This window comes from Sebastes umbrosus, chromosome 6, assembly GCF_015220745.1.
Source record: "Sebastes umbrosus isolate fSebUmb1 chromosome 6, fSebUmb1.pri, whole genome shotgun sequence".
In the NCBI taxonomy this organism is placed as follows: domain Eukaryota; kingdom Metazoa; phylum Chordata; class Actinopteri; order Perciformes; family Sebastidae; genus Sebastes; species Sebastes umbrosus.
This window is the reverse complement of record NC_051274.1, coordinates 7,608,066-7,635,811: the sequence shown is the minus strand read 5'-3', so window position 1 is coordinate 7,635,811 and position 27,746 is coordinate 7,608,066. Positions and strand designations below refer to the sequence as shown.

General features: G+C 39.5%; 2 protein-coding genes across 2 annotated transcripts in view; both read right to left on the bottom strand.

Moving 5' to 3' along the window:
• Positions 1-10,147: 10,147 nt before the first annotated feature.
• Positions 10,148-23,880, bottom strand: LOC119490493 (E3 ubiquitin/ISG15 ligase TRIM25-like). The gene is made up of 2 exons (XM_037773934.1): positions 23,064-23,880; positions 10,148-10,252 (listed from the first exon to the last, which is right to left on the bottom strand). Exons 1-2 carry the CDS (start codon positions 23,682-23,684, stop codon positions 10,175-10,177), a joined length of 699 nt encoding a protein of 232 aa, XP_037629862.1. The 5' UTR covers positions 23,685-23,880; the 3' UTR covers positions 10,148-10,174.
• LOC119490576 (tripartite motif-containing protein 29-like) overlaps positions 23,789-27,746 on the bottom strand; it is a gene marked incomplete at its 5' end in the record, with an annotated part of 17,182 nt that continues 13,224 nt past the window's right edge. The window contains one exon of the mRNA XM_037774080.1: positions 23,789-23,834. Coding sequence (XP_037630008.1) covers positions 23,789-23,834 — 46 coding nt within the window. The remainder of the gene's footprint in view (positions 23,835-27,746) is intronic.

The following is a 27,746-nucleotide window of genomic DNA, read 5'->3' as shown; positions in this document are numbered from 1 at the left end:
GACATGTCAAAACTTTACTGAGCCTTTGGCAGCTTCAAACAACATCAGTAAAGAGACATTTAAATCTATGTAATATCACACTATGTCAGTTTGTTCACAGGAGTCACACCCTGTAACACTGATGCTGCATTCAGGTCACATGGAAAAAGATGGTAGAGAGGAGTTTCCACTTTACAAATATTATTATAACATCAGCTCTCAGGTTTTGTAAATAGTATTTGGGAATGTGAGATTTGAGGCTGTAGGTTAAATTTTCTCTGATTTTCTTGAATTCTGTTTAAACAACATTGAAATATTTTTAACCCAAATGTAGAGAATCAAATACACAATATCTGTTGTCTCATGTGTGTCAGGACTCAACAAAACCTCCTCACACCCAAACTTCACCAAATTAATCTTTACTATTCTAACAGTTTTTAAGTCTGTGTAATAAATCCTCTTTATTGACTAAGTGCACAAAGAAATATAGAGAAAAATGCAGCAATTGATAGAAAACTCTGCTCATTTCTCTGTGACAAACTGTTTTATTTGAAAGGACAGAGGACTGACTGACTCTAAACATGAACACTGGACTTTGTGGTGTTTCAGGAGGAAAAGCTGCCTCAGTTATTCTCTCATATTAGTTTCACATTTTCTCCATCAGCTTTGTATGATACCCTGGAATGAAGACAGGAAGAAAATGCTTTGGTCATATTTGTTTATTGATTATATAAACCTTCAGTTTGTTCACACATCCCAATCAGTAAAGTATGTTAAATGACTCTTGTTCAATGATCTCATGTTCAGATTCACCTTCATCAACACAATCAGTTTGTTTGACCAGAATCTCAGCGATGTGAACGAGAATAATGAAGGATCTCCTTATTGATTATGATCATGATAATTACAGGTTTATAAAGCTCACAGGTCTGCCAAACAAATAAATGTCAATACAAAGCGGAAAGAACAAAATATCTTTTAGAGCACAGAGAAGTTTACATATTCATGCAGAGAAATATCAGTTCAGGTGAACAAACATCATCATGATCAGTGAAACAGACACAGGAAGGAGCGCCACCTGAAGACACTCAAACATTTACAGAACAACTGATGAGAAGATGTCAAAGTACCGCCATAATGTTTGATTGACAGCTGATCTCTGTGCAGTGAAGAAATGACACAACAATCAGCTCTCAGCAACAAACATGGAGACCACATGAGTTTAAGAGTTAAAACACAGAATTGAACCCTTAAATGACTTCTGTCTATTTCAGTTTACAGAAACTCAGCAGTGTCTCCAAAACTGGAATAAAGCCTAAGTCCAGCATAGAGAGGCTCAGTGAATGTGGTCTGGACTCTGTGGAGGAGAGTCATGGTTTCAGAGACGCTGTAGAAGGAACAGAATACCTGCAGTGTGATCCAGGTACACTCCTACTCTGGAGGACTGAGGACCTGAGACGGGGGTTTGACATTGTTGTACAAAAATCTATAACCGTTTTGGTCACAATCTAACGCCCAAGATTTGTCATTGTATCCAACAAACTTTCATTCGACCACCCTGCTCTCCTGATACTCTTGTATGCGACTGCTACATAAACTCCTCTCCCTCTCCTCTCCACCTCCCAGTAACAACGTCCAGTCAGACTCTCTTTACTCAGGACCTGACGCCAACATCCAGTGAATCTGTCTGGGTGACTAGAATAAGACTGACTTTGTTGCTTTAATGTTGCTTTTCTGTTCACCTCAGATAATAACAGCTGTGTGTTTGCTGTGTTTGGATCCAGTGTGATTTCTCGTGAATATTTTAAGAACCCAGCTCTGGTCTTGGGCTCTGGTTGTGGCAGTAAAACATCCACTTCAGTCACTGTCTGTGAGAGTTTGTCCATTTCTCTCTCAGAACGTCCTGTAGTTTATCTCTCTGACTTCTGACACAGCCGCCGTCACGTCCTCAAAGTAGCTCAGAGGACGTATATTGATGCTGGATGTAGATTCACTGAGTGGTGGACAGTGAGGGCAGTTGAGTAGAAACTGGTAGTGATCCTCTGTGTGTGAGAGCAGCTTCATCTCAGCGTCTCTCCTCTTCAGCTCAGTGATCTTCCTGCTCCAGCTTCTCCTGAAGCTCTTTGACTCGACTCACTTGGGTTTTTCTGCTGGGATCTGACCTGCTGCTTCACATCACAGTTTCTTTTCTCCATGAGACGGATCAGCTCGGTTGAAGATCTTCTCACTGTCCTCCACTGCTTTATCAGCAGAGCGATTGACAGCCTCCACCTCCTGTGGAGCAGCTTCACATCTTTCTCTCTGTCCTGGATCCTCTGCTGGATGTTGAGTCGACTACCCTCAGTCTCTCTGCCTCTCAGTCCTTTTCGCTGCAGCTGAAGACGGTGTCGTGCCTTTATGTTCATCCACAGAGCAGAGATAACAGATACACTGCTGATCAGTACGACAGAACATCTTCATCACCTCATCGTGACGAGAGCAGATGTTCTCCTGAGCTGCTTGGAGGGCTCCACACAGCTTGTGTTTCTTTAATTTAGCTACATCGTAATGAGGCTGGAGGTGTTTCTCACAGTAAGAGACCAGACACACCAGACAGGACTTGAAGGCTTTTAGTTCCTCCCAGTACAGAAATCCACAGACCACATCTTCAGGTCCAGCATAGCAGTGATCAGCAGGAGCAGCTTGGAGTCCAGTCTTCTTCAGTTCCCCACTAAAATTGCTACATGGTGTTTTTCAGCAGGACAGGCCTCTGTGTGAAGGTCTGCCTACACTGAGGGCAGCTGTAGATCTTCTTCTCATCCTCTCCATCCAGAAGCTTTTAATACAGTTCAGCAGTAGCTGTGTCCACAGGAAGTAGTCACCGGATCCTTCAGTAGATCCAGACAGATGGAACAAGAGAAGGTTTTCCCGCTCCAGATGAACTCCTTTCTGCGCCATTTCACCTCTCAGTGACTAACGACTGTCTGAGTTCACTTCCCTATAACTGAAACTAGTTTGAGCTCTGATCTAATCAACATGTGTGATGCAGTGAATGGGGCCCTGTCAGCTCTTGCACTTCACCACAGTTGGTTACACCCGTCTTCAAACTGTAGATCTGAAGGGAGAGAACAAGGAAATAAACTGACAAGCGTGGAGCAGTCTGTGTTTTGAGAGCAGCAGGAGGAGGAGGGAGGGGTTATCAAGCTATGATTCATTCCAGGAAGCGGAGCTTGTGAATTTTAACTCTGTGCATTCCAGTACCAACACTACCATACTATTTAGTATGACAGAAAAAGATTTAGTATGTCCTAATACATAGTATGTTAAATGCAGTATGCCAAAATACCAGGGTGTCCTACTACATATGGTCGCATTTTTGCAGAATGCAAGTAAGCATGCTTTTCTGTCTGTTCTGACCCACAATCCTCTGTGCAGCAGATATATGAGCAAGAGGGTCAGAGGTCATGGCGAAGTAGTATGTCCCCAATACTGCATGCAACATGCGTACTGTGTACAGACAGCTGCGTATGTACTAAAATCAAAAGTATGCGATTTGGAACATATCCTCTGTTTCCTCATTTTACAACGAAGCCTCCGGTAAAACCTGCTCCACATTTGAAAACATTTAAGTTTTTTAGTTTTAAAATACTTCTTGGTGATGGCTCCATATTTCTCTGACTCATCCCAAATTCAGTTCAGTTTTTCTTTTACTGATCAAACACGTTTTTTGCTGCAACTCTGAATCCAGAAAGACATGATTGAACGGATCAGCTGCTTCTGCAGTTCATTTGTTGATTAATATGAATCCATGAATCAGTAACATGGATAAAACTTTTGTTGTTTGGGGTTTTTACAGCATTTTCACAGCTAATCAACAGAGACCACACTCAAATGTGTTATTTTCATCTTAACCTTAAAATTCTTAAAGACACAGACGCACCAAACAAACACCAAGAACAGCAGCGATGAAGGCCGACTGTTTTGCGCCTCCCGTCACCTCTGTGTAATCCAGGTCCACAAAGAGTTAACAACATCGGACACTGCCTTAGCCAATCAGAGGCAGGTCTACTGCACCCTAGGCAGGCTAGGACAGTGTACGCTACTGAAACGTTAGAGAGACACTGTCGTAACAATATAGCTCAGATAAAACAGTAAACACAGTATAACGTTGTTCAAATCAGAATGGTAACAGTCTGAAACTCTGTTATAAGCTCGTAGATGTGTGTGTGAGAGAGGCCCTGCTCACTGAAAGCTGCTGAGCGACACAGAGAAACTCCCGAATCGTTGAGTCGCTGTAATAAAGAAGTGCTGTGCCACGATGTGCTAAGCTGGCAAGTTCAAGTGAAAAGGCCCAGAGTTAACAGACTTAGCATTAAGCGATGAACAGTGCATTTAGCTGACTGTTGTAGAGCTCAACTAAATGAAAGCTGCATTGGGAAGAATATAAAACGTGACATAAAGAGTGTTTAATTGCTCAATGTTTTCTCTGGCTAGTAAAGCTACTGAACTGTTTAATACTGAAGCAACATGAGTTATTTTTGTCAGGTATTTTATTTCATTGTATAGTGAATTTGATTTAAATAAAAAGACAGACATAGAAGAAGGCATTAGTATTGTCTCAGGGTTTACACTTATATTATAATTCATGTAACATTATTTGCTTTAATTTCAAAAGTATGTTATGTTAAGATAGAAATGCAGTCTCATGTTACCTCAGTTCATTGTAATTCATGTACCGTGAAGGATTGTTTAAAATATGTTGATTGTAAAATCTACGTTATATGAATATGTGTGTTGAAGTTAAAGGAATTATTCAATTTCCTGATGAATCAGAAATGGCAATTGATTCATGAAACAATTCTGGCCATGTCAATAACTGCAGGTCAGGTTTTTTGGAGTGATTCAAAGTTGATGGCGAGCTAACCCAGACGAGACCTCTAGATCCCTGGAGTGAAGATCCCAGAGCCAAGAACTGTCGACCTTACCCCTCTTCTGTCATGGCGGTAGGGTAAACATCACAAACTGTACAAGGCTACACCACCCTTTACACTCAACTCCCAGCATCCCGTGCACAACCTCAAACCCCAGACTCTGACTTAAACCCTTTTATTTTACTTTGACTTGAAAAACATTTAGCCCTCTTCGTGCTCCCTGAAACACATTCCCTGTCCTGGTGAAAGGACTGAGTTTTAACCATCACACTGGTTAAAGGAAATAGGACTGAATATTCATGTTATTGATATGGTGTTGTTGTTATGCCTTGGTAACAATGTCTATTACTGGAAACAGTTAATATTGAATTATTGTTGAATAAGGTTGAAACAAGTTGAGAAGTGATAATATTGAACCGGGTAATGTTTTAATATTGTTACTCATTGAATGTTTGATCCAAATATTGAGAATTGAGATTTTGAGTTATTGATATTAGGGTGCACCCAGTCAGAAAAAAATAGCTGGTAAAAACTCAAGTGGTTCAAACCCAGAGTGTGATAAAAGAAATATTTTGTTGCTGAGATGAAACTGAAAGCATCTTTGTGGAATTTATCTGTATACTGAACTCACTGGGTATTCATTTTATTTTTCTTGTTATTTTTTTGAAATACACTGGTACCAGCTTCATAGCTTTTGTCTAATTGTGGTCATTTGCATATTGCAATCAACTCTTTATGCCTCCTGTTTCGAGTCTGTTATCTTCTGATTCTGGTCCAGTATAATTATAGTGATAGGAGCTGTGTGCTACACGGAGCTTGTTGAATTTTAACTCTATGCGTTCCAATACCCACACTACCATACTATTTAGTATGACAGAAAAAGATTTAGTATGTCCCAATACATAGTATGTCAAATGCAGTATGCCAAAAATACCAGGATGTCCTACTACATCTGGTCACATTTTGCAGAATGCAAGTAAGCATGCTTTTCTGGCTGTTCTGACCCACTAATCCTCTGCGCAGCAGATATATGAGAAAGAGGGTCAAAGGTCAAGGCGAAGTAGTATGTCCCAATTACTGCATGCAACAGTGCGTACTTTGTAAGGACAGCTGCAGTATGTACTAAAAGTAAAAAGTATGCGATTTGGAACAAAGCCTCTGTTTCCTCATTTACAACGAAGCCTCGGTTAAAACCTGCTCCACATATTGAAAACATTTAAGTGTTTAGTTTTAAAATACTTCTTGGTGATGGCTCCTATATTTCTCTGACTCATCCTCAAATTCAGTTCAATTTTTCTTTTACTGATCAAACAAGCTTTTTGCTGAAACTCTGAATCCAGAAAGACATGATTGAACAGATCAGCTGCTTCTGCAGTTCCTTTGTTGATTCAAAGTTCTCAATACTACTGTTACGCCTTTAGGCTACAAAATAATTGCATTAAAAGTCAATGTACACACTAGTGAAGCAACATCACACCACAGAGCACTGATGTCCAAACCAACAATTAAATTATATCTCTATTGACGCACTTTGCAGCATCAATTATATCTAAACAACAGCCTTCCTCAGAGCAGCCTTTTCAGAATTAATCAGAAAAAAGACAAAAATTCAGACAATTAAACTAAAATAACGAACAATAAATAAGTCTATGGACACCACGTGCATCAAGCATTACTAATCCACATAAATAAAATAACCTATAAATAACCTTGGTCTGCAACATCTCTGGTGTGTTTGATTTGGGTCACAGAGCGTGCTGGCAGGGTGGTGCATTAACTCAGTGACAGTATGGTTCCTCACTAAATAACTATACCTAAAGAACTAATATCGGTTTTAACACCATTTACCATAATGTATGACACAATGCACTTTTACTACAAAGGTTTTTACCAGAATAAAATATTGTTCTTAACTGAAACTGTAGACAAACTGAGTTGAGGTGCTTTAACCTCCACTACTGATATTTATTGAACACAATTCTTCACAAAAAAGCATTAATATGAGAATAACTTTCTGACACACAACCCAAACACACTGTGGTCAACCTGAACTTCAGTAGCTGGCAGGAAAAAAAAGCAAAGTTAGTAGAAAATATACTAGAACAGTGTTAAAACATTAAAGGGACTATTTGTAACTTTGTAAGCGTATAAATGTAGCGGGTCGTCACACATGCGCGTTCGGTGTAGCCGCTGTACCCCTCCTCCTCTGCCTGCTCTCCTTCATTCAGACAGCTCAGCTCGCTCCACTTCTCAACGTGAACGCGTGCTCACTCCTCACTGCAGAAGAGTTAGTTTAGCTCTGAGAATATCTAGTGAATGCACAGGGGAGGTTTGTGCAGAAATAACTGCTGCAGCTCCTCCAGACCAACAGAGGTTTTCCTTGTCTTGTGAAGTGACGGAGCTTTACGTTGTCTTCTCGTTACCGACCGGGTGCCTGTGTCTCCTCTGCTCTCTCCGGCTGCGGGCGGAGAGAGCAGGGAGACAGAGCCCCGCTGCTTCAGCCTGCACTTAGGCAGGAAAAGCCAACACTAGGATCAGATCTAAATCATGTTCATGGAGAGACCTTCGTCTGGTCAGCTAACATTACTGCCAAGCAGCTGAAATATAGAGTGATATTGTGGTTTTAGGTGACGTGTGTCGCCTCACTGTTTTGAGCGATGCTCGTTCAGGTATATTTGAGGAGCGAGTCGCTGCTTAAGAAGCATTTCTGAAAGTTACAAATAGTCCCCTTTAAAAAAAAGGTGAGGTTTTTAAAAAGTGAAATGAAGTAAGCGCCTTGGTTAGTGAGGGACACAAGCCAAACTATCACCAGGAAAATAAATCACTCATTTCTGGTGTTTTTTTTAACTAAAAAGGAAGAATTCACTTTGACTAACAGAAGTCCCACACCCCTGGACCATGATGTATGAAATCATTAGAAAGTTTCTGATGGGCTTAAAAACATGGTTTAAAACATGCAGACAAACTGAGTAGAGGTGCTTTAACCTCCACTACATCCCTGGTTAGCAGGATGGAGGGCGCCCTCTTGTGTTGTGCATCAGGTTTCACATTTCTCTTGTTAACCTGCTGTGATGTTCACTGCAGGAAGACTGTCAAACTTCACTGTGCCTTTGGCAGCTTCAACAACATCAGTAAAGAGAACATTTAAATCTATGTAATATCACACTATGTCAGTTTGTTCACAGGAGTAACACCCTGTAACACTGATGCTGCATTCAGGTCAAACGGGAAAGATGGTAGAGAGGAGATTCCACTTTACAAATATAACTATAATATCAGTTCTCAGGTTGTAAATAGTATTTTGGAATGTGAGATTTTGAGGCTGTAGGTTAAATTTTCTCTGATTCTTGAATTCTGATTAAACAACATTAAATATTTGTAACCAAATGCGAGAATCATCTACACAATATCTGTTTTGTCTCATGTGTGTCAGGACTCAACAAACCCCCTCAAACCCAAATTTCACCAAATTAATTTGACTGTTTTAACAGTTTTTAAGTCTGTGTAATAAATCCTCTTTATTGACTAAGTGCACAAGAAATAAAGAGAAAAAAAAGCAGCAATTATAGAAAACTGCTTATTTCTCTGTGCAAACTGTTTTATTTGAAAGGACAGAGACTGACTGACTCTAAACATGACACTGGACTTTGTGGTGTTTCAGAAGGAACAGCTGTCTCAGTTATTCTCATATTAGTTTCACATTTTCTCCATCAGCTTTGTATGATACCCTGGAATGAAGACAAGAAGAAAATACTTTGTTCATATTTTTATTGATTATATAAACCTTCAGTTTGTTCACACATCCCATCAGTAAAGTCTGTTAAATGACTTTGTTCAATGATCTCATGCTCAGATTCACTTCATCAACACAATCAGTTTGTTTGACCAGAATCTCAGCGATGTGAACGAGAATAATGAAGGATCTCCTTATTGATTATGATCATGATAATTACAGGTTTATAAAGCTCATAGGTCTGCCAAACAAATAAATGTCAATACAAAGCGGAAAGAACAAAATGTCTTTTAGAGCACAGAGAAGTTTACATATTCATGCAGAGAAATATCAGTTCAGGTGAACAAACATCATCATGAGCAGTGAAACAGACACAGGAAGGAGCGCCACCTGAAGACACTCAAACATTTACAGAACAACTGATGAGAAGATGTCAAAGTACCACCATAATGTTGATTGACAGCTGATCTCTGTGTAGTGAAGAAATGACACAACAATCAGCTCTCAGCAACAAACATGGACACAACATGAGTTTAAGAGTTAAAACACAGAATTGAACCCTTAAATGACTTCTGTCTATTTCAGTTTACAGAACTCAGCAGAGTCTCCAAAATCGTAATAAAACCTAAGTCCAGCATAGAGAGGCTCAGTGAATGTGGTCTGGACTCTGTGGAGGAGAGTCATGGTTTCAGAGACGCTGTAGAAGGACAGAATACCTGCACTGTGATCCAGGTACACTCCTACTCTGGAGAACTGAGGACCTGAGACGGGGGTTTTAACATTGCTGTACAAAAATCTATAACTGTTTTGGTCACAATCTAACGCCCAAGATTTGTCATTGCATCCAAACTCACATTCATTCGACCCCCTTGCTCTCTTGATACTCTTGTATGCGACTGCCTACATAAACGCTTCCCCTCTCACTCCACCTCCCAGTAACAACGTCCAGTCAGACTCTCTCTACTCAGGACCTGATAATATCCAGTGAATCTGTCTGGGTGACTAGAATAGACTGTTTTTCTCTCATTAATGTTGCTTTTCTGTTCCCCTCAGATAATAACAGACGTGTGCTTGCTGTGCTTGGATCCAGTGTGATTTCTCGTGAATATTTTAAGAACCCAAGCTCTGGTATTGGGCTCTGGTTGTTGCAGTAAAACATCCACTTCAGTCACTGTCTGTGAGATGTTTGTCCTTTTCTCTCTCAGACATCCTGTAGTTTATCTCTGACTATCTGACACAGAGCCGCCGTCACGTCCTCAAAGTAGCTCAGAGGACGGATATTGATGCTGGATGTAGATTCACTGAGTGGTGACAGTGAGGGGTAGTTGAGTAGAAACTGGTTGTGATCTTCTGTGTGTGAGAGCAGCTTCATCTCAGCATATCTCCTCTTCAGCTCAGTGATCTCCTGCTCCAGCTTCTCCTGAAGCTCTTTGACTCGACTCACTTGGGTTTTTCTGCTGGGATCTGACCTGCTGCTTCACATCACAGCTTCTTTTCTCCATGAGACGGATCAGCTCGGTGAAGATCTTCTCACTGTCCTCCAATGCTTTATTCAGCAGAGCGATTGACAGCCTCCACCCTCCTGTTGGAGCAGCTTCAAATCTTTCTCTCTGTCCTGGATCCTCTGCTGGTTGTTGAGTCGACTCACCGCCAGCTCTCTCTGATTCTCAGTCCTTTTCTTGCTGCAGCTGAGACGTTGTTGTGGGCCTTTATGTTCATCCACATAGCAGAGATTAACAGATATACTGCTGATCAGTACGACAGAACATCTTCATCACCTCGTCGTGACGAGAGCAGATGTTTCCTGGAGCTTCTTGGAGGGCCTCCACCAGCTTGTGTTTGTCAAAGGCAGGTGATTCATAATGAAACTGAAGATGTTTTTTACAGTAAGAGATTAGAGACACACCAGACAGGACTTGAAGGCTTTCAGTTTCCTCCGAGTGCAGGACATCACAGGCCACATCTTCAGGTCCGCATAGCAGTGATCAGCAGGAGCAGCTTGGAGTCCAGTCTTCTTCAGTTCCTCCACTAAACTGCTAACATGGTGTTTTTTCAGCAGGACAGGCCTCGGTGTGAAGGTCTTGCCTACACTGAGGGCAGCTGTAGATCTTCTTCTCATCCTCTCCATCCCAGAAGCTTTTAATACAGTTCATGGCAGTAGCTGCGTCCACAGGGAATTGCCACCGGATCCTTCAGTAGATCCAGACAGATGGAACAAAGAAGGTTTCCCGATCCAGCTGAACTCCTTTCTGCGCCATTTCACCTCTCAGTGACAGCGACTGTCTGAGTTTCACTTCCCTATAACGGAAACTAGGTTGAACTCCTGATCTAAAACAACATGTGTTATGTAGTGAATGGGGCCTGTCAGGCTCTTGCACTACACCACCAATGTTGGTTACACCCATCTTCAAACTGTAGATCTGAAGGGGAGAGAACAAGGAAATAAACCGACAGCGTGGAAGCAGTCTGTGTTTGAGAGCAGAAGAGGAGGGAGGGGTTATCAAGGCTATGATTCAATTCAGGAAGCAGTGCTTGTGAATTGTATCCTCTGTGCGTTCCAGTACCCAACACTACCATACTAGTTAGATATGACAGAAAAAGATTTTAGTATGTCCCAATCCATAGGTATGTCAAATGCAGTATGCCAAAAATACCAGGATGTCCTAACTACATCCTGGTCGCATTTTTGGGGGCAGAATGCAAGTAAGGCACGGCTTTTCTGGGCTGTTTCTGACCCACAATCCTCTGTGCAGCAGATAATATGAGCAGGAGGGTCAAAGGTAAAGGCGAAGGTAGTATGTCTCAATACTGCATGCAACAGTGTGTGTACTTTGTAAGGACAGCTGCAGTATGTACCAAAAGTAAAAGTATGTGATTTGGAAACAAAGGCCTCTGTTTCTTCTTCATTTTACAGCGAAGCCTCGGTTAAAACTGCTCCACATCTGAAAACATTTAAGTTTTTTAGTATTAAAATACTTCTTGGTGATGGCTCCATATTTCTCTGACTCATCCTCATATTCAGTTAAATTTTCTTTAAACTGATTAAAAACAGCTGTCCTGACAGTAGGTTAGTAGAACTATCAAATAAACTGTCACAAAATCAATGAATTGCTGAATAATAACAAAGCAACAAAATACTTCAATTCAGAATATCACTTGAATGGACTTCCGGGTCACTGGGTAAGACGGCGGCGTAAGTCTGGAGCTCTCCTTGCAAACTTTTTATGCTGATTTAATGGTGTTCCCAATGTAACAGAAAATTTCAAAACTTACATTGGGATTAATGGATAACTCTTCCAAACAAAGCTGTGACACGATGGAGCCTGCATCGCCTTCTCCCACATTTATTCAAGATGATAAGAAAGCCAAGTTCTCTATATTGGACTCGGACCACACTGATATAGCACAACCCCCCGAGCAACCACACACAGACGCTGCCATGCAAAGTGTCTGTCCATCTGTAGGATGTCCTCTGTTACCTCTCATCTGATCAATATCTTCCGGAAGCTATTGCTGACTTAAAGGACTCTCTGACTGAAATCCGTCAAGATGTTTGTGCTACAAGAGTTGCTGTCACTGCAATCCAGACAGACATGAGCAGTTTAAAGACTACCGTCTCCAGAATGGAGAGCGAGTTTCACGGCCTGTCTAACTCGCTCACAGCGCTCTCCAAAAGAACCGATATCATACAGTCCGACCTACTGTACGTGCACAGCGTGAGGCCTCTCAACTAAACAAAGGGAAAATCCAAAACATAAAAGGAACGGGTTGCTGAACAGGAGGATTATTCACTCAGATCCAATTTAAGATTAATCTTCCTAGCTGAAGGAGAGGAGGGCAGTGACATAATTGGTTTCCTCCAGCACAAACTCCCCTATATGGCTCCCGTCGCTGTCGGCAAGAGGGGTGATGGAGATGGAGCAGGCCCATAGGATGTACACCAAATCCTCAGGTGATAACAAACCTAGACCAGTTATATTCAGGCTACTTCGTTAAAACCGACAGGAAGGCCATACTGATGCTTACCGAGCGGCTGGCTCATCTATCGCCCATGGGAAAATAAGCTGCTGCTGTTGCTGATTATTCCCCATTTACCTCAAGACGCAGAGTGGCTTTTGCACCGATCATGAAAGATCTAAGAAGAAAAGGAGTATAGAACTTTCTCATGTATCCTGCCAAGTTGAAGGTCCCCCCGCAATAAGAGACCCTCCTGTTTGATTCTCCTGATGAAGCTCGGAAATTCATGGAGGGGTTATTCTGATCCTCATCCTGAAGGCTTCCTCCCCCCCACCCCCCGCCCACCATCGTCCTCCACAAGATACTCTATGTATATATACACGCTTTTTTGTGCTGTAGGCTACATTTCTTAGGGCCCAGTCTTCTTCATGGTGCTACTTCCCCCTTTTACATCTGGCTTGTGGAATTTGAATTTATTGTGTACTACTAGAAACACCTTCCGTTCTCTTTGATAGAATTGCGAAGTGGTCTTGTATTTTTTTGATCCCTATTTAAAGGAAATATTTTTTTCTGCATTGGTGATTTTTGGTCTTAGTTTTGTTCTCATACATTGGGATTGGATGTTTTGTTATTGTACAATTTTTCTCTAGACGCTATTTACAAGGGAGAAAAATATGACACTGGGAAATATATTAGCAGAGGAGGAGGAATCAGGAAATAAGCGAAAGCGGGAAGCTGGGTTGGTAGGTGTGTCCAGGAGTGGGCAATGAGAAGAGGGGAGAGGGGAATAGCTTAGTGTAGGCAAAGCAGATTGCATTATTTAAACCCACCTTCAATTAAGACAGTCAGACTTAAGGTGCCCCTTTTATAATCAAGCAAGGCGAGCTCAGGCTGAGCATCCCCATTTCATGTCAGTTTACTCGAGGGATCCAAATATGATCCTACGTTATATGCTTCTGTTTTCTGTATTTTATTTTTTTTAATTTACTTTATTGTATTACCTTAGTTGTTTTTGCTTTTGGTATGTTTGTTTTTTTCAGCACCATTCCTGTTGTTTTGGTGTCACTATTATTATTTCCTTCCTTTTTTTTCAAGAATCAGGAAAGTATAGAATCCACTGAAGATCAAATATGTCCAACTTAGTAATATCAAGCTTCAACTGTAACGGTTTAGCTGATAAGAAGAAAGGGGACACTTTTTTTAGTTGGCTTACGGATAAAAACTATGATTTATTTGTTTGCAAGAGACTCACTCTACCAACTGGATGAGATTAAATGGAAAACAGAATGGAGGGGGTAACTTATACTTTTCACATGGATGCTCAAATTCTAAAGGTGTAATGATAATGTATAAAAAGGAAGTAGATATTGTGGTCAAGATACAATAACACATCAAGGTAGATATATTATACAAGATATATTAGTGGATAGCCTAGAATTTGAATTAGTAAATCTGTACGCACCTAATTCTGACGACCCACTCTTCTTTCAAGATATATTCAATATGTTGCAAGAAAAAAAACTACATGATAGAAATGTGATAATGACAGGAGGACTACAACACTGTGTTGGATGTAGATCTGGATCAAAAAGGCATACAAACTAAGAATTACCATTCTAGAGCATATAATGCTATTTCTGGCATCATGACCTCACTAGATTTGATTGACATATGGAGATAGCAGAATCCAAAGCAAACAAGATATACATGGAGACGAGGAAATCAGGCAAGCAGAAAAGATTATTCCTTAACATCATTTTCATTGACTCCAAAAATTAATAAAGTTGAGATTAAAGAGAGATTTAGGTCAGATCATCATCTTATAACCTTGAGCATTTGTACCGAAACGTTTCATAGAGGTCCAGGATACTGGAAATTAAATCAGAAGCTATTGAAGGATAAAGAGTTTATAGATACAACAAACAAATTCATAAAAGATTTCATTGTAGTGAATAATGATACAGCGGATCATTTGATTATATGGCATGCTTTTAAATGCACTCTAATGGGACAATGCATTCAATAAAGCTCCAGGAAAATTCAAAATCGTTGGAGAAAGAAAAAACATTGATAGCTGAGATAGAAAATTAAGCAGAACGGGTAGACCAGGGTTGTGCAAACTACGGCCCGCGGGCCAACTGCGGCCCGTGGTTCATTTTTAATTGGCCTGCAGCAAATTCTAAAAATATAATGGAATGTGGATGCAGAAGAAGTAGAAGAGAGTCTGCAATTAGAGCTCATCGAAATGCAGTGTGATGATTCTCTGAAGAATCAGCATCAGCTTCTCCCCCTACCCGACTTCTACCGGAGCTTGGAAGAGGCCAAGTTTCCTCTGATGCGACGCCACGCAAAACGAATGATGAGTCTGTTCGGCTCAAACATACATGAGCAAACATTTTCTCTGTTAACTCTGAACAAAAGCAGACTGAGAACCAAAATGACTGACAGCCATCTCTGTGATGTCCTCCGCATCTCAACCACCAAACTTACTCCCGACCTGCCAGCCATCCTTCAGTCCAAAGCGCAGCATCACTGCTCCCACTAAGTGCAGTACTGTTCCCATTATAGGTGAGTTAAAATATATTACACAGTATTCATGTGTTCAAAAGCCCAATTACTTAATAAATTCAGTCAATTAAAGTTGATAACATTTAATCAAAAACATTAGTTGATTTTGTTAACAACCCCAATAACTTATTATGAATATACCCATCCCCTTTTCCCCTTATTGTCTCCCTGTATACAGAGCTGTGAAAGGGGATCACCATCCTGACTAAGAAGCAATCTCAGGCTGCTGTTTTGAGAATGAGCTGCCAACCCTTTTTGTAACAAAATAAATGAAAACACATTAATGGAAAGTTCTGATGTAGGATTTTTTTTTTCTTTAAGCATATTCAAATATCAAGCATAATTTACCTCATTTGATTAATTTTGTTAATTTTAAAACCCTAGAGGTGAGGCGATATACCTCACCTCTAGTGAGTGGCCCAGCCTTTCGTATATTTTTCTGTATGTGGCCCTCAGTGAAAAAAGTTTGGACATCCCTGGGGTAGACAATAATACAATATCACAAACTCTACTGGACAATCTTGAGCACAAGGAAAGAGAGTAGAAAGACTATATGCAGAGAAAGCCAACGTATCATATTTGAGAAATAGAATCGGGAGAGATCAACCAAATATCTTTTAAATCTGCAGTATAAAAACACTGTAAAGAAAAATGTTTTTGAAGCTTGTAGTAGGAAATACAATTATTGAAAAACCAATGGAAAGTTTGCTGGAACAACATAATTACTTTTCAAAATTGTACTCATTTCAGAGCCCACCAAAGGATTTATTGCATCAAAATACTGGCCCCAATTCTCAAGACGATAATACCGTAGTGTTAACAGAGAAAGAAAAAAAATCTTGTGAGGGACTTATTACGCTGGAGGAGTTACATCAAGCCATTAACTCCTTTGAAAAAGGTAAAAGTCCAGGAGCCGATGGCATCCCTGAAGACTTTTATCAAACCTTCTATGAGTCTGTTAAAACACCTTTGCTGAACACCTTCAACTTGTCATATAGCAAAAAACAACTTACAGAAACTCAACAGGAAGGTTTCATCTCACTATTATTGAAACAAGATTCAGGTGGAAGGTATAAAGATCCAACTACTTTAAAGAAATTGGAGACCAATCACACTACAATGTAACGATGCTAAAATATTAGCCAAGTGTCTTGCAAATAGATTAAAACTAGTACTGCCCAATATTATTCATCCAGATCAGTGTGGCTTCTTACAGGGTCGATCTATCAGTGACAGTATTAGACAAGTAATTGAAATAATTGAATATATGACTTAACAAAAACCCCTGCTTTAATTTTTTCGCTAACTTTGAAAAAGTTTTCGATAAAGTACGTTTTGATTTTATTTATAAATGTTTAGAATATTTTAACTTTGGAGATTCTTTAATTAGTTGGATAAAAGTAATGTATAGTAATCCAAAGTGTAAAGTAATAAACAATGTTTTTTTTCTGAAACAATTAAGCAGTACAGAGGATTGAAACAAGGATGTCCGCTGTCTGCGTATCTATTTATTCTAGCTACAGAAATCTTAGCCCAAAAAGTAAGAATGAATAACAAAATAGAAGGTTTTGAGAATAAATAGTTTGGAATCAAAAATCTCAATTTATGCGGACGATGTAAACTTTCAAATTCAACCAAATGTCGCATCCTTTACTGCATTAGTTTGAAGAGCTGAATAACTTTTCAGTTATTTCCGGACTAAAACCTAACTGTGATAAATGTACTATGCTGCGAATTGGATCTCTGAAAGGTACACATTTTAACATCTATAGTAATCTGCCACTAAAATGGTCAGATGGCCCAATAGATGTCTTTTGTATTCATATCCCTAAAAACATGGAACTTATCACGAAGGAAAACTTTGATGGAAAGCTACATACAGTCGACAGAAAATTAAAAGTTTGGGGAATGACTAATCTAACTTTATATGGGAAAATAACAGTGATAAATTCCTTAGTGATTCCTCAGTTTATCTATATCCTCAAATTGTTAAACCTTAAGGCACTCAACTTGCACTAAAAGCATCTCTTATACCAAAAGGTATCTTAAATCCGCAGTGGTTTTCAGCAAATTATTGAGGTCTGCTCATCTTCTGTTCCACAAAGAACTCTATCCTTAACCTCCAGTTAACTGCTTTTCAGTTCACTATATTAAAGAGAAAGTCATTTCCATACTTATTGGAAGAGGCCATAGATAGTTGGTTTCAATACCAATATCATCAACCAGAGTTAAGTTATGAAATCCAGAGCCAAGTGTTGTGGTACAATAGAAATATTTTGATTAATGATCAACCTATCTTTATTGAATCAATGTTTGGAAAAGGAATATTATTTATAAATGACCTCTTGAATAGTGGGGGGCGAAATCTAGTCTTATGATGAATTTAAAATAGTATACGGTAATGTTTGTGACCGTTTTACATATAATCAACTCTGTGCAGCTATACCTCACATCTGGAAAAGGAAGCTATCATTATGTACAAAGCAAATGGCATGTTGCCCTACATTAAGAACACAACATGGATGAATAAGAGAAAAATAAACAAGAAAATATATCAGTTATACATGCATCTTAAAAAACATTTCTGCTGCGCCAGTAGTATATGCATGTATTTACACAACTTCTTTTAATGTCTCCATTAGAATTTTACAACTAAAACTAATCTACAAATCCTTACCTACTAAGAGAATGCTAAAAAAAATGGGGCATCCACAATGTGACTTATGTAGATTCTGTGAGGAGGAAGAGGAGTCAGACATTCATTTATTTTGGTATTGTAAGGAAGTTGCATTATTTGGGATTCAAGTTGAAAAGTGGATCTCAGTCTATAAATCAAAATTTCTATAGTTGTCCTTTATCTATAATGTTTGGTGATTTAAGGGATGATGAAAAAGTAAAAACCTGAACAAAATCATCATTATGATGGGGAAAGCTTTTATATTTAAAGCTATAAAAAGACAACCGTTAAACACTGAACGTTTCAAAATGTTTTTGAAACAAGAGATGTAAATATGTCCTTTTTTTGTCTGTATAATAGAATAGATAATTGGTGTAAGCAAATGTGTCTAAGTGGATATGTATATGAATGTGCATGTAGATATAGACATATGTATATACTGTGTGTATATATATATACTGTATATATGAGGTTAATTGTATATGAATATGTATGTATATGAATATGAACTTATCTCTTGACCCTGCACTATTACAACGGGTAGTAAGAGTAAGAGTTTTTCTCTTTTCTTATTCTTATGTTTCTTTTTTTTTGTTTATATATGTTGTTGCTGCTGTCTGTATGTCCTTTACAAGTATGTGTATGTATTCCTTTAACCTTAAATAAAAAAATTTAAAAAATAAAAATTAAAGGGACGATTAAAAAGAAGATAATATCATATATATACAAGATATTACAATAAGAACTAATGGATAACAGCTTGGACATTAAAGAAAAATGGGAACTGGAGATGAACACTATAATTTCGGATAAAAACTGGGAACGATCGTGTAGAGAGGGACATAGAATAATGAAAAGCCCCACTTGGAAGGAATTTGACTGGAAAGTCAGGATGAGGTTTTTCAGGACTCCTCTGAGGAGACCACACGCACATCTTCTGGGACTGTTCAAAACTACTAGAATATTGGCAAAATATACAAAAAGAAATAAAATAATGTTTGGATATAGAACTGCCCTTAAAACCATCTTATTTTATACTGGGAATAACACCAGAGGATATAGAAGACAACAATCGGACATTACTACTCAGAGTCCTACTTTTAATTGCTAAGAAGATGATTGCAGTCTCCTGGTTGAGGCTGCAGCCCCCCTCAGTAACACTATGGAAGGAGAAGGTTAAAGAGGTTTACGACATGGAAAACATCACTGCAAGGTTACAACTAAGGACAGATGTATTCTTAATTAAGTGGTCCCAATATCCTAATTTTTCTTAATTGATGTGAACTAAATGAATATGTAACAACCTGGGGATTTTTTATTTTTTAGTCTTCTATTCATTTCTGTTGATATGTATTTATTTTTTTTGTTTGTGATTTTTTTTATCACTGTTTACTTGTTTATACTTATCTTCTCGCCTAGTTTGAGTATGGGTATGCATGTTGTTTTTCCTCCCTGTACATCTGTGTATTCTCTGGGCCTATGGAAGAAGAGTGCTGCTCGTTCCTACTTGATGGAGCGATGTGAGGACATTGTGGGGATGCTGAGGCTCACGGACTGCCTCTTAAGGACACGTGACCCTGCTGTGTTATGTCAAAACATGTGACTGTGCTGTACGACTGTACCTGTTGAAAGGAAATAAAAAGAAGTTTAAAAAAAAAAAAATCAACAGCATAATAAAACATCACCCAGCAGACATGGAGTCATATAAACTATATAAACTCTACTGCAGCTGCATACACACATGTTAAAGTAAAGGACAGTTTTATACACACCATGTAGCACACACACACACACACACACACAGACACAATGCTACGTTTCTATACAGCGCAGTGTTTGTTGACGTCCCTCTCTGTACAGTGAGTTACATCCATCAGTGAGTTTGTTGTACTCACCTGTCTGGACGTTATTCTGGGAGTCTTGTGCTCCATGAAGTCCTCCATGATCTGCTCCAGGTTCAACTCTGCTGCTCCTCAAAGTTTTCAGACATGTTGAGCTGAATGAGGCTCTGCAGTCACATCAGGGATTATTGTCACAAACAGCAGAAAGGCCTCACACACACCTCACTGACGGTAAAAGTTCCTCAGTGAACACAGACGTCACCGCTGGAGGATGCACCATGAGCATGTTAGCATTTAGCAGGTTGGCCAGATCCAGCATGCACCTGTTGGTCTGCAACATCTCGGTGTGTTTGATTTGGGTCACAGAGCGTGCTGGCAGGGTGGTGCATTAAATCAGTGACAGTATGGTTCCTCACTAAATAACTATAACTAAAGAACTAATATCGGGTTGACACCATTTACCATGATGTATGACACAATGTACTTTTACTATAAAGGTTTTTATCAGACTAAAAATATGTTCTTAACTGAAACTGTAGACAAACTGAGTTGAGGTGCTTTAACCTACACTACTGATATTTATTGATCAGTGCTATCGATACAATTCTTCACAAAAGAAAGCATCAATATGAGAATAACCTTCTGACACACAACCCAAACACACTGTGGTCAGCCTGAACTTCAGTAGCTGGCAGAAAAAAAAGTAAAGCTAGTAGAAAATATACTAGAACAGTGTTAAAACATTAAAAACACAGGGGAGGTTTTTAAAAAGTGAAATGAAGGAGGACATACAGTAAACGCCTCGGTTAGTGAGGGACGCAAGCCAAACTACCACCAGGAAAATCACTCATTTATGGGGGTTTTTAACTAAAAAGGAGAATTCACTTTGACTAACAGAAGTCCCACACCCCTGACCATGATGTATGAGACATTAGAAAGTTTGTGATGGGCTTAAAAACATGGTTTAAAACATGCAGACAAACTGAGTAGAGGTGCTTTAACCTCCACTACATCCCTGGTTAGCAGGATGAGGGCGCCCTCTTGTGTTGTGCATCAGGTTTCACATTTCTCTTGTTAACCTGCTGTGATGTTCACTGCAGGAAGACATGTCAAAACTTTACTGAGCCTTTGGCAGCTTCAAACAACATCAGTAAAGAGACATTTAAATCTATGTAATATCACACTATGTCAGTTTGTTCACAGGAGTCACACCCTGTAACACTGATGCTGCATTCAGGTCACATGGAAAAGATGGTAGAGAGGAGTTTCCACTTTACAAATATTATTATAACATCAGCTCTCAGGTTGTAAATAGTATTTGGGAATGTGAGATTTGAGGCTGTAGGTTAAATTTTCTCTGATTTTCTTGAATTCTGTTTAAACAACATTGAAATATTTTTAACCAAATGTAGAGAATCAAATACACAATATCTGTTGTCTCATGTGTGTCAGGACTCAACAAAACCTCCTCACACCCAAACTTCACCAAATTAATCTTTACTATTCTAACAGTTTTTAAGTCTGTGTAATAAATCCTCTTTATTGACTAAGTGCACAAAGAAATATAGAGAAAAAATGCAGCAATTGATAGAAAACTCTGCTCATTTCTCTGTGACAAACTGTTTTATTTGAAAGGACAGAGACTGACTGACTCTAAACATGAACACTGGACTTTGTGGTGTTTCAGGAGGAAAAGCTGCCTCAGTTATTCTCTCATATTAGTTTCACATTTTCTCCATCAGCTTTGTATGATACCCTGGAATGAAGACAGGAAGAAAATGCTTTGGTCATATTTGTTTATTGATTATATAAACCTTCAGTTTGTTCACACATCCCATCAGTAAAGTATGTTAAATGACTCTTGTTCAATGATCTCATGTTCAGATTCACTTCATCAACACAATCAGTTTGTTTGACCAGAATCTCAGCGATGTGAACGAGAATAATGAAGGATCTCCTTATTGATTATGATCATGATAATTACAGGTTTATAAAGCTCACAGGTCTGCCAAACAAATAAATGTCAATACAAAGCGGAAAGAACAAAATATCTTTTAGAGCACAGAGAAGTTTACATATTCATGCAGAGAAATATCAGTTCAGGTGAACAAACATCATCATGATCAGTGAAACAGACACAGGAAGGAGCGCCACCTGAAGACACTCAAACATTTACAGAACAACTGATGAGAAGATGTCAAAGTACCGCCATAATGTTTGATTGACAGCTGATCTCTGTGCAGTGAAGAAATGACACAACAATCAGCTCTCAGCAACAAACATGGAGACCACATGAGTTTAAGAGTTAAAACACAGAATTGAACCCTTAAATGACTTCTGTCTATTTCAGTTTACAGAAACTCAGCAGTGTCTCCAAAACTGGAATAAAGCCTAAGTCCAGCATAGAGAGGCTCAGTGAATGTGGTCTGGACTCTGTGGAGGAGAGTCATGGTTTCAGAGACGCTGTAGAAGGACAGAATACCTGCAGTGTGATCCAGGTACACTCCTACTCTGGAGGACTGAGGACCTGAGACGGGGGTTTTTGACATTGTTGTACAAAAATCTATAACCGTTTTGGTCACAATCTAACGCCCAAGATTTGTCATTGTATCCAAACAAACTTTCATTCGACCACCCTGCTCTCCTGATACTCTTGTATGCGACTGCTACATAAACTCCTCTCCCTCTCCTCTCCACCTCCCAGTAACAACGTCCAGTCAGACTCTCTTTACTCAGGACCTGACGCCAACATCCAGTGAATCTGTCTGGGTGACTAGAATAAGACTGACTTTGTTGCTTTAATGTTGCTTTTCTGTTCCCCTCAGATAATAACAGCTGTGTGTTTGCTGTGTTTGGATCCAGTGTGATTTCTCGTGAATATTTTAAGAACCCAGCTCTGGTCTTGGGCTCTGGTTGTGGCAGTAAAACATCCACTTCAGGTCACTGTCTGTGAGATGTTTGTCCATTTCTCTCTCAGAACGTCCTGTAGTTTATCTCTGACTTCTGACACAGCCGCCCGTCACGTCCTCAAAGTAGCTCAGAGGACGGATATTGATGCTGGATGTAGATTCACTGAGTGGTGACAGTGAGGGGCAGTTGAGTAGAAACTGGTAGTGATCCTCTGTGTGTGAGAGCAGCTTCATCTCAGCGTCTCTCCTCTTCAGCTCAGTGATCTCCTGCTCCAGCTTCTCCTGAAGCTCTTTGACTCGACTCACTTGGGTTTTCTGCTGGGATCTGACCTGCTGCTTCACATCACAGCTTCTTTTCTCCATGAGACGGATCAGCTCGGTGAAGATCTTCTCACTGTCCTCCACTGCTTTATCAGCAGAGCGATTGACAGCCTCCACCTCCTGTTGGAGCAGCTTCACATCTTTCTCTCTGTCCTGGATCCTCTGCTGGATGTTGAGTCGACTCACCTCCAGCTCTCTCTGCCTCTCAGTCCTTTCTGCTGCAGCTGAGACGGTGTCGTGGCCTTTATGTTCATCCACAGAGCAGAGATAACAGATACACTGCTGATCAGTACGACAGAACATCTTCATCACCTCATCGTGACGAGAGCAGATGTTCTCCTGGAGCTGCTTGGAGGGCTCCACCAGCTTGTGTTTCTTTAATTTAGCTACATCGTAATGAGGCTGGAGGTGTTTCTCACAGTAAGAGACCAGACACACCAGACAGGACTTGAAGGCTTTTAGTTTCCTCCCAGTACAGAAATCACAGACCACATCTTCAGGTCCAGCATAGCAGTGATCAGCAGGAGCAGCTTGGAGTCCAGTCTTCTTCAGTTCCTCCACTAAAACTGCTAACATGGTGTTTTTCAGCAGGACAGGCCTCTGTGTGAAGGTCTGCCTACACTGAGGGCAGCTGTAGATCTTCTTCTCATCCTCTCCATCCCAGAAGCTTTTAATACAGTTCATGCAGTAGCTGTGTCCACAGGAAGTAGTCACCGGATCCTTCAGTAGATCCAGACAGATGGAACAAGAGAAGGTTTCCCGCTCCAGCTGAACTCCTTTCTGCGCCATTTCACCTCTCAGTGACAACGACTGTCTGAGTTTCACTTCCCTATAACTGAAACTAGTTTGAGCTCTGATCTAATCAACATGTGTGATGCAGTGAATGGGGCCTGTCAGCTCTTGCACTTCACCACCATGTTGGTTACACCCGTCTTCAAACTGTAGATCTGAAGGGGAGAGAACAAGGAAATAAACTGACAGCGTGGAGCAGTCTGTGTTTGAGAGCAGCAGGAGGAGGAGGGAGGGGTTATCAAGCTATGATTCATTCCAGGAAGCGGAGCTTGTGAATTTTAACTCTGTGCATTCCAGTACCAACACTACCATACTATTTAGTATGACAGAAAAAGATTTAGTATGTCCTAATACATAGTATGTTAAATGCAGTATGCCAAAAATACCAGGGTGTCCTACTACATCTGGTCGCATTTTGCAGAATGCAAGTAAGCACGCTTTTCTGTCTGTTCTGACCCACAATCCTCTGTGCAGCAGATATATGAGCAAGAGGGTCAGAGGTCATGGCGAAGTAGTATGTCCCAATACTGCATGCAACAGTGCGTACTGTGTACAGACAGCTGCAGTATGTACTAAAAATTCAAAAGTATGCGATTTGGAACATATCCTCTGTTTCCTCATTTTACAACGAAGCCTCGGTTAAAACCTGCTCCACATTTGAAAACATTTAAGTTTTTAGTTTTAAAATACTTCTTGGTGATGGCTCCATATTTCTCTGACTCATCCTCAAATTCAGTTCAGTTTTCTTTTACTGATCAAACAAGTTTTTTGCTGCAACTCTGAATCCAGAAAGACATGATTGAACCGGATCAGCTGCTTCTGCAGTTCATTTGTTGATTAATATGAATCCATGAATCAGTAACATGGATAAACTTTTGTTTGTTTGGGGTTTTTACAGCATTTTCACAGCTAATCAACAGAGATCACACTCAAATGTGTTATTTTCATCTTAACCTTAAAATTCTTAAAGACACAGACGCACCAAACAAACACCAAAGAACCAGCAGCGATGAAGGCCGACTGTTTTGCCGCCTCCCGTCACCTCTGTGTAATCCAGGTCACAAAGAGTTAACAACATGGAACTGCCTTAGCCAATCAGAGCGCAGGTCTACTGCACCCTAGGCAGGCTAGACAGTGTACGCTACTGAAACGTTAGAGAGACACTGTCGTAACAATATAGCTCAGATAAAACAGTAAACACAATATAACGTTGTCAAATCAGAATGGTAACAGTCTGAAATCTGTTATAAGCTCGTAGATGTGTGTGTGAGAGAGGCCCTGCTCACTGAAAGCTGCTGAGCGACACAGAGAAACTCCCGAATCGTTGAGTCGCTGTAATAAAGAAGTGCTGTGCCACGATGTGCTAAGCTGGCAAGTTCAAGTGAAAAGGCCCAGAGTTAACAGACTTAGCATTAAGCGATGAACAGTGCATTTAGCTGACTGTTGTAGAGCTCAACTAAATGAAAGCTGCATTGGGAAGAATATAAAACGTGACATAAAGAGTGTTTAGTTGCTCAATGTTTTCTCTGGCTAGTAAAGCTACTGAACTGTTTAATACTGAAGCAACATGAGTTATGTTTTGTCAGGTATTTTATTTCATGGTATAGTGAATATGATTTAAATAAAAAGACAGACATAGAAGAAGGCATTAGTATTGTCTCGGGTTTACATTGATAATTCACGTAACATTATTTGCTTTAATTTCAAAAGTATGTTATGTTAAGATAGAAATGCAGTCTCATGTTACCTCAGTTTCATTTGTAATTCATGTACCGTGAAGATTGTTTAAAATATGTTGATTGTAAAATCTACGTTATATGAATATGTGTTGTTGAAGTTAAAGGAATTATTAATTCCTGATGAATCAGAAATGCAATTGATTCACGAACAATTCTGGCCATGTCAATAACTGCAGGTCAGGTTTTTTGGAGTGATTCAAAGTTGATGGCGAGCTAACCCAGACGAGACCTCTAGATCCCTGGAGTGAAGATCCCAGAGCCAAGAACTGTCGACCTTACCCCTCTTCTGTCATGGCGGTAGGGTAAACATCACAAACTGTACAAGGCTACACCACCCTTTACACTCAACTCCCAGCATCCCGTGCACAACCTCAAACCCCAGACTCTGACTTAACCCTTTTTTTTACTTGAATTGAAAACATTTGCCCTCTTCGTGCTCCCTGAAACACATTCCCTGTCCTGGTGAAAGGACTGAGTTTTAACCATCACACTGGTTAAAGTGAATGGACTGAATATTCATGTTATTGATATGGTGTGTTGTTATGCCTTGGTAACAATGTCTATTACTGGAACAGTTAATATTGAATTATTGGTTGAATTAAGGTTGAAACAAGTTGAGAAGTGATAATATTGAACCGGGTTATTGTTTTAATATTGTTACTCATTGAATGTTTGATCCAAAAATTGAGAATTGAGATTTTGAGTTATTGATATTAGGGTGCACCCAGTCAGAAAAAAATAGTTGGTAAAAACTCAGTGGTTCAAACCCAGAGTGTGATAAAAGAAATATTTTGTTGCTGAGATGAAACTGAAGCATCTTTGTGGAATTTATCTGTATACTGAACTCATGGGTATTCATTTTATTTTCTTTGTTATTTTTTTGAAATACACGGTACCAGCTCATAGCTTTTTGTCTAATGTGGTCATTTGATATTTTAATCAACTTTTTATGCCTCCTGTTTGAGTCTGGTATCTTCTGATTCTGGTCCAGTATAATTATAGTGATAGGAGCTGTGTGCTACACGGAGCTTGTGAATTTTAACTCTATACGTTCCAATACCCACACTACCATACCATTTAGTATGACAGAAAAAGATTTAGTATGTCTCAATACATAGTATGTCAAATGCAGTATGCCAAAAATACCAGGATGTCCTACTACATCTGGTCGCATTATGCAGAATGCAAGTAAGCATGCTTTTCTGGCTGTTCTGACCCATAATCCTCTGAGCAGCAGATATATGAGAAAGAGGGTCAAAGGTCAAGGCGAAGTAGTATGTCCCAATACTGCATGCAACAGTGCGTACTTTGTAAGGACAGCTGCAGTATGTACTAAAAGTAAAAAGTATGCGATTTGGAACAAAGCCTCTGTTTCCTCATTTACAACGAAGCCTCGGTTAAAACCTGCTCCACATATGAAAACATTTAAGTGTTTAGTTTTAAAATACTTCTTGGTGATGGCTCTATATTTCTCTGACTCATCCTCAAATTCAGTTCAATTTTCTTTTACTGATCAAACAAGCTTTTTGCTGAAACTCTGAATCCAGAAAGACATGATTGAACCAGATCAGCTGCTTCTGCAGTTCCTTTGTTGATCAAAGTTCTCAATACTACTGTTACGCCTTTAGGCTACAAAATAAATTGCATTAAAAGTCAATGTATACACTAGTGAAGCAACATCACACCACAGAGCACTGATGTCCAAACCAACAATTAAATTATATCTCTATTGACGCACTTTGCAGCATCAATTATATCTAAACAACAGCCTTCCTCAGAGCAGCCTTTTCAGAATTAATCAGAAAAAAGACAAAACTCAGACAATTAAACTAAAATAACGAACAATAAATAAGTCTATGGACACCACGTGCATCAAGCATTACTAATCCACATAAATAAAATAACCTTATAAATAACCTTGGTCTGCAACATCTCTGGTGTGTTTGATTTGGGTCACAGAGCGTGCTGGCAGGGTGGTGCATTAACTCAGTGACAGTATGGTTCCTCACTAAATAACTATACCTAAAGAACTAATATCGGTTTAACACCATTTACCATAATGTATGACACAATGCACTTTTACTACAAAGGTTTTTACCAGAATAAAAATATGTTCTTAACTGAAACTGTAGACAAACTGAGTTGAGGTGCTTTAACCTCCACTACTGATATTTATTGAACACAATTCTTCACAAAAAAAGCATTAATATGAGAATAACTTTCTGACACACAACCCAAACACACTGTGGTCAACCTGAACTTCAGTAGCTGGCAGGAAAAAAAAGCAAAGTTAGTAGAAAATATACTAGAACAGTGTTAA